The sequence below is a fragment of the Columba livia genome, chromosome 8, assembly GCF_036013475.1.
Source record: "Columba livia isolate bColLiv1 breed racing homer chromosome 8, bColLiv1.pat.W.v2, whole genome shotgun sequence".
Lineage (NCBI taxonomy): Eukaryota > Metazoa > Chordata > Aves > Columbiformes > Columbidae > Columba > Columba livia.
The window spans coordinates 14755016-14763238 of record NC_088609.1 but is presented as its reverse complement, the minus strand read 5'-3'; the positions used below and the strand labels follow the sequence as shown (position 1 = coordinate 14763238).

Sequence of the window (8223 nt, the reverse complement as noted above, 5' to 3'; positions counted from 1 at the left end):
AAGTAAAGCAACAACAACAACAAAAAGAATTACAGCATAGAATAAAAAAAAAAAAAAAAAAAAAAAAAAAAAAGAAAAAAGAAAAAAAGCAAAACCACCAACCCAAAAAGCAAAACTTGTTCTGGCAGGCATACCTCAGGGCCACAGGTAGGTTTGGGATTCTGTTATGAGGCTCTTTCACTTCTTTATATTTGTGCTGTCCTCTCTATTTGGACCTGGAGAGATTTGTTGTTGTCGTTGTTGTTATCATCAGCTTTTCTATTTCCTACCATATCACTCTACTAAAATATTTAACTGAAACGGAGAAATATTTTAAAATAAGAAAAACCTATTTTAAGTCAAATAGAAAACTAAACCACCACCAGTCCGTAAGTTTGGTAGTAACTGTTTGTGTCTGGAAAGTGTTGGCTGCTTGGCAGTGTTCAAAGTTAGTTACTTTCAATAAAAGCTCTGCTTCAAAAGGCTTTATAACAACATGTGACAGTGAAAGGTTGTTTTTATCTTCAGCACTCGCATTTCTAATGCTTGAGTGTATCCTGCAAATCACCCGGGGTAGGAAAAAGAACGGTCATTCAGTGCACAGTTTGGTTGTCTTGGTTTTCAAGAGGTACCTAGATAGTGGTGTTTATGGCTGTTTTATTCCCCTGGCTGATAACTGAAATTTTAAATTTTAAGTTGTTATGCAGTAGATTTCCCACAAAAAAAAACAGACCAAAGAGCACATACCGGAATACCTAAAAGGAGAAGAGTCTTTCAAGCATTTGCCTGCCTGCTCAAGCATCTTTCTGCATGGGGAAATGTTGTATATAAGTTCAATAGCAGCTAAACCACCTGTTTCAGAAAATGCCTCCTGTTGTTCCTTGTTCACAATATCTTTGTTTCTTATCTAGGATTTCATGTGTACAAGAGAAAGGGAAGAGAGTACAAGCTGACTCACTCATGTCTCCAACCAAAGGTGTCACTGTACTTCCAGTACAGTGGATCTCATTTCAGCTTTAGTCCCACAGAAGAGATTGATTGTATGTTTTAAAAAACAAAAGTCTGCCTGTTGTGATTCCACGAATAGCAGTATTTCTCTCTCTTTTTTTTTTTTTCCTGCAGGATGCCAACAGAGTGCATATTTGGCTGTAACAAGTGGTTCAGCTTCTGTAGATTTGCTTTACCAAAAACTTGTACAAAGAAATTTAGTGGTTTACAACTGGCCCTTGAATAGTCTGACATAGTTTGGTTTAAAAACAAGACCAGTTTTGTTGTATGTACCGTTCGCTCCTGAGACATTGTCTCACAAGAGCTAAAGACAGTGTACTTGTACCACTGGTAATTTTACTCGTTTCAGTTACATCACTGATATAATTGTTCAGCTGAAGGAAATAATGAACTGGTACTGGTTTCCATGTGATTTGAAGATGACCAAAACCAAAGTGGCAGAGAAAGGTAAGTCAGAACACAACTGTCTCTTTGTTTACATGTACAATGTGAACTGGTCTCAGTGTTGCCGTTCTGAAGCTGCAATTATACAACACCATTTCCATGTCCCACTTTGGGTTTGGACAATTAAGAGTTAAGGAAAACTCAAATCAAAATAGGACACAGTCCCAGGTCTAGGACAGTATTTTAAGCACTATAAAGTAATTAGTTCCGTAGTCCCAGATAAAAAAATTTAATCTTTCTCTAGAAACAGTGCACTGTTTTACAAATGTGTTCATTTGGTTTTCAGTAATCCTCATTGATGTAAGTACAGCAAGTGTTACACAGCGCAGATCCCTCCCCCGCCCCACCCTCGTCCTTTTGTCATAACATACATCTGGAACGCAAAAGGCACCAAGCAAGAACTTACTCTAACAGAACTTCAATATGACAAGACAGCGATCAGAAATGATTACAGTGTTAAATATCATCCTAACACTCTGAACTGTTATTTAAAATAATTAATTTCTTAAAAAACAAATTTGGTGTTTGACTTCTCAGTAGTTATAAATCTGTAAAGGTTGAAATCAGCACTGCACATAGAGTTCATTTACAATGGTTTGAAAAAAACTGCAGCCTTTTATACATGGTTTATACAGGTTCATTTGTGTGTATGTGTTCTTAAAAAAGTATCAAAACTGTAGAACTTTCAAATATATTTACATTCATCTGTTAGTTACAGTGTTATCACATACAGCCTTTTTTCATGTTTTTTTTCTCCACACACACAGTGCATGGATTTGTAGAAACAGGGCTTAAAACCTCAATAACTGGGTATCTATCTCAATCAGTTTTTCACTGTGTCAAAATCTAAAATTTGAATAGAAGGATGCTCGATTATTTATGTATTGTCTATGCAGGCCATGAAGTGTTTTGAGTGTGTTTATTATGTTTAACGTGTACTATGTCTTTAGACACTTCCTTCCTTTTCTTAGTCAAGAATCAACTTCCAGCTCATATTACACTGTGAATTTATTCTAAAAGAAAGAAAAACAAAAGGAAAAAAACCCAACCAAACCTGTTCAGGCTGAGTTTCTTCTGCTCACTTGAATAGAAAAGCTTGGACTGGTATAAGAACAGCAGGAGGGTTTCTCCAGGTTTTGGTACAGTTCAGGGAGGTTCTGGTCCATGATTCAATGGTAGGTAAGTACTCATTTCCCATAGAATTCCACGGGAATCTTATAGAAAGATGAGAAACACCTGTTTTTTCTGCAAGGTGCAGGATGACCCAGCCAAAGATATTGATGAGTGTGTGGATTTGTAACCTCCTCTCACCTCCTTGCCCAGCACTCTGTGCTATGAGACCTAACACGGTGCAGGTTGTTCCAGTGGCAGTAACTTGGAAGGTAAGATAATTACAACGCTTCAACGAATTCTATACATGGTGAATGAAAACACTGCCCTGAAGCATCACCTAAACTTGGACTAATCAGTGGGAGCAGGGGCAAGGAGGAAAGGAATTAACATTGTTTTTGTGTTGGGTTTTTTTCCTGATGCGCCAGGTGAGTGTGCTCACTTTGGCTGTGTGCAAGTACACAGCTAAGTCTTAGTTTCTACTAAGATACTTTGAGAGATGGAAGATTTCCACTGGGGGAAAACATTTAGATTTTCATTTAGAAACAACCAACCAACCAAAATCAGATTTGTACCAAGCCGTGAAAAGCAGCAATACAAAACAAACAAAAAATGGGGTGCTTTAGGAGTTCCTCCTGGCTGCGATGCTGTAAGTAGCTCTTCAGTTAAAAGCGCTGCAGAGGAATTTTCCTGGATAGACCGGGAAATGTAAACGCAACCCTCACAAACCAGTTTGGAAACATGAGCTCTGTTTGTTATGGGATACAGTATGGCTCTCTCTTACTTAGTGTCTTTAGATTTCAAAGCAAACTTCTCAAACATCCAGTAAAAATTCAATTCTCCCTAATTTTCATTAACAGAGGCTAGTAGTTTTAAAATATATGTATATATATATTTATATATATGTATATATTTATATGCCTATATATCTATCTAGTCTAGATAGATATATACACAGATAAACTATGCACAGCAAGCCAAACATACAAAAAATAAATACTCTCACTCCTCTACTATATTTACAGAACAGATCTTATAGTCCAGATTTTGTTAATAAATATTTCTAAACTGCCTGTACAGAAGTAGTTTTACTTATGTTGATGGATAGCCACAAAGCATATTCAACATATTTACAAAATATCTATAAATATAATCTTAAAATAAAGCAATAGCTACCGAACCTTCAGCCTGGCTGGTTATGTACATTGAGTTAGTAGCTCAGCTGTTGCTTATTCACTATCACAAATGGGTAGTGCAACAAGTTAAAACGTGTATAAAAGATTATACATACAAAACTCTCACATCCTTTGGATGTTTGCAGTTCATTATAACTTTGTGGTTACCCTTCTGCAACATAAATAACGATTACAAAGAAGAAGCAGGTTCTGTGATCCAAAGCAAACTTGTTCAGTGTGGTGTTTGGGGCAGCAACTTCATCCTCACGGCAGCCCATCATCTTCTAAGCTTAATGCTACACGCTGTGAAGGAAAAAGAACCACACTTGAGAAAATCTGTGACTTGTGCTACTGTTGCTAACCTGACCTTCTTGTTCAAAATCTCATTGTTGTCCCTGGTGTATTGGTGACAAATCTATTTTACGTACTGATTTTTTTTACGTCCAAACAGGCTCACCCACTCAGGTGTTACTAAAGAGGTGTTGGGAAGTTTACTCCACCCATGTATTACATGGAAAAAGCTCCTTGTACAGGATAACAGCTGCTCTGCTGTGACCTCTAGCAGGATCTTTAGTTAATACAGGGCATTACCTATATGCCTGCCTGCCTATAGAAGCTATACTGCCTTCACTCATTACTTATGGATCTTTATGGTCTCTTCTAGAAAAACAGTGCAGTTATAATTAACTGCCAGTGCTTCATCTCGTCAGGGCTGCTGCTTTGAAGGAGGCTCCTTTACAGACAAACTGCTGTGCAGAACAGGTTCATACACAGGACTTGCTATTAACATCAAAATAAATAAGCATTTGCTTTTTGTAAAGCTTAGTCTTGCCAAGGCAAATTTCCTTAACTTCTTACAGAACCTCATTCATTCTTCCGCCTGAGGAATCTGACTCTTCTGTACACTGCTATGTTATACAAAAAATATTCTCCCTGGTTTGTAGTTTAGGTATCTGGTAGCAGTCTAAGCGCAGATCTAATGGAATCGAGTACATGGTGAGTCAGCAGCTGTCGCATACTGAGCTCTTGAGATAGCTGGTTTACTCTTGCTAGCTTATGAGGTACATTGATTGGGACAATTATTCTTCATTTGAACATAATATCTTATTATATAGACTACTGTATTCTAAGACAATTACATGATCTGCCTGGAAGTTTAGACTTCTGCCTGTTCAATGATTATTAAAGAAGTTCTGGATTTTGTCATTATATAGAAAATAACTGACACTGTAATTGTCTGGAGAGAATTCTGTATCTAAACTCTCAATAAAATTAATCTTCTTCATAAGCAGTTTCCTCAGATACTTACTGCTGGGTAGACATGTCCAATTTGGGCAGTCCGCCCAATGTGGATTTCATCTTCATCTTCCTCTTCTGTTGTCTTCCTATACACTGGATTATCAAAATTCATGCTTTTGGTATTCTTCCGTTTCCAGTTCCTCCAGATGAGGTATCCCCCCATGCACAGCAAGCCCATGACCACTAAGGAAAGGTGAAAAGAAGGGCTGTTAGCCAGTTTGTGGGGAGTGTGTGGATCTGCTGGGCTGTTCCCAAATACGTACCCCACCCTGGGACAATTTTGTGGCAGCCAGGCTACTTCTGCCCAGCTCAGCAGTTCTGAACTCCTTCCCACCCCCAACCCTGAGAGTCAGAAGAGTGTATTTATGGCAGCATTTGGTATTGTCTTCAAAGGTTAAACCCCATCAGCTTACCAACAGGAATGACTATTCCAATAACAGCCGCTGTCACAGTCGAATCAAAGCCTTGGTCATTATTTGCATCTGTAATTACAGAAATAGTTCTGATCACTTAACTCATTTGCTGGATTTGAAGCTATGTCTAAAGAATGTTTTATGATAGTAACCATGTTGTTCTGCCTATGAGGAAGCTTTTGTAATCAAAGAGTCTACGAAAACTTTTCTAATAAAATTATTACACACAAATATGAGCTAAGCTGAGCTGTTTTGTCTTGGGAACGCGGAGCAGCCTGGCCAGGTCGCAAACTGCCCACAGGAGCGTGGGCAGGTAAGGGGGCTGCTCAGGGAGTGTCTCCAGAGAGAAGCTCTAACCAGAAACCAGTAACTAACTGTACTTGCGCCTCTTAATTTTCAAGCACAAAAAAGGAGGCCAGCTTTAAAAAATGTGACATTTAATGGAAATTCCATGCACGTATCAGGGGATGCTAAATAGTGCTCTTAAAAATCCACAGTAGAACACCACCTAGTACTGACACAATTAATGATGTATTGAGCTGTCAGAAGAAGAATGTAGTTCAAAGCCATCTGCATAGCTTTGCTTTTTAATTATTTTAAAATTTATTTACAGTTAAGGAGTTCTACACATAAATCACTCATTGCTGCAGTCTGCCTCAGCATGCAAGAACCACCCCAAAACTCGATATTGTACTAGGAAGAGAAAAAAACAATTATTGGGTGAAATAATTAAAAACCCCATGAATATACCTTTCAAGTTATAAAGCTAAAAATACTTGCTCTGAGCTCTTATAATAGGGGATCAGCACATAATATTTATTTTTGCTAAAATATAAGGCATTGAGAGAGGGGGAATTAACTGTAGTTTGTCTTTTGATACACCAATTCATTGAACTTAAAAGGCAATTGATCATTTTATATACTTGCCTGTGGCAGATTGTACTATTACACAGTTATTTACTTAATAATAAGCCAGACTATTTCAAATGTGGACAATTGACGCACCTTGTTTCCATGGCTTATCAAAAACCTAATTACTGCATTTGAAAGAAATTTGCACAAAAACAACTTAGAAGAAGGAATTTTAGAGATTGGATTCTGCTTCTGCACATGCAGTCCAGAGTGCGCTGCAGCACTGTCCCTGCTAACAGGCACCCTCCTCCAACAGGGGTGGTTTATTTTTGCTTTCCAGATGCAATGGACATCGCCTGTTCTGCTCCGTGAAATGTTGAGGGGGAAAAAAAGTATTTTCCTGGTTTTAAAGTCATCTAGATCTGTTTGAGGTCTTGAATGACAGTCCTGAAGAGTAAATGTCTTCACTCTGGACTAGAATTTTTTTTTAGGGTGGGGAAAGCAGTTCAGCTTTTCTGCTTTGCCTGGGAAGCTCCATCTAGAGGGGTTACCTGTTAGCTCTGAGATGGCAGGTGGGAGTTTCATTACTCACCCATGATGTAGGGTGAACTTGAGGAGAGTCTGTTCCCGCTCTCCATTGGGAAACTCTTCTGATGTATAATGCAAAAGTTCAAACCTATGTCAGGGATCAGGCCCCATGAACGTGCAGAGCACGGCCGTGCAGAACAGACACAGCTTCTCTTGGGCTGGAGTAATCCCAAATGTTCAGCAGGGCTAAACCTGGACAGGAGGCGTTTTTCACCCACAGTTTGTGCTCAGTCACATTAATAATTAAACAAAACAGATGAAGCACATGTAGAATCATCCATATTACAGTATGCAGCACTACAAACAGCACTGAAGCTGAGATTAACTAGTATTAGGCACAAGGCAAGGACTAGTGTGAACCCTCAGAGCCTGATCTCTAGAGTCAGCTTTACGTGCTTTGGATGAAAACCTGACATCAGTTTCTTAACATCCTGAGTGGCTGGAATCACATCAGCCATCACAGCAGAGGTGTCTGCAGGAAGAGAACCTGCTGTTTGTGCCGCAGGACGTGCCTGCACCTCACCTGTTTGTAACACACATGGCAGGTCAGGTCCCCACCAGCGCATGAGTTTTTGTGATATGGTCTACATAGGAAAAGAAAAGAGGAATCTCAGTCACTTACAGTGCTGTGATAAATTGCTGTTTCCAGTGGTCATCTCAGAATCTATAAGGATGGATGTGGTGGAAGGTAAATGAAAACTTGGGGTGGTAATCGTAGCTTCTGATGAAGTGTTGGGGACAACCTCAGTGGTGTTATTGGCACTGCCAAGTACAGCTGCAACGGTCGTGGTACTGGCAGCACGAGGTGCTGCGGTTGTAGAAACCAGTACAGTAGCTGAAGTAGTTGGAAGATCTGAAAAACAAGAGCAAACATGAAATTTGGTAAAATCAAGTATACAAATCAAATCACAAATAGTGAGATAAATCTGTGAGGACTGTTGTGTTTACTGATTAGAAGCAGAAACCAAATTCCAACTCTATTTACCAGGTAGTCAGACTATCGAGAGTTCACTGCCTAGAGCTATGGAAACAACTTCCTGAAGTCAAGCTTTATTTATTAATCTTAATAAAGTAATAAAGTACTCTGGATGGAAAGCACTTCAGAAGTTAAAACACATTTTTTTGTTTTGTTACCTTCAGTACCTCAGAAGATAATGAATTTGTACCAGAAACTATTTGCATGTTAGAGAAAAGCATATTGAAGCCACCCGGCTCTTCAGGGTATTATCAGCAATGACTGTGGCCTCTCCAGATCCAGTATCTATAGGGCAATAATGTGACAAATTTCAATGATTTACTGACCATTCACCATTTTAGTGCTGGGCCTTATCCCCCCCCCTCGTTTTTTTTTTTCT

At 38.9% G+C, this 8223-nt stretch overlaps 1 protein-coding gene across 2 annotated transcripts in view; it reads right to left on the bottom strand.

Moving 5' to 3' along the window:
* Window positions 1-1644: 1644 nt before the first annotated feature.
* The window catches only part of LRP8 (LDL receptor related protein 8), a 178736-nt gene continuing 172157 nt past the window's right edge, over window positions 1645-8223 (bottom strand). For both annotated transcript variants that reach the window (XM_065072145.1, XM_065072146.1), the window contains 4 exons: window positions 7491-7721; window positions 5429-5497; window positions 5026-5198; window positions 1645-4019 (listed from right to left, as the gene is read on the bottom strand). In XM_065072145.1, coding sequence (XP_064928217.1) covers window positions 3981-4019; window positions 5026-5198; window positions 5429-5497; window positions 7491-7721 — 512 coding nt within the window. In that variant the 3' untranslated portion in view covers window positions 1645-3980. The remainder of the gene's footprint in view (window positions 4020-5025; window positions 5199-5428; window positions 5498-7490; window positions 7722-8223) is intronic.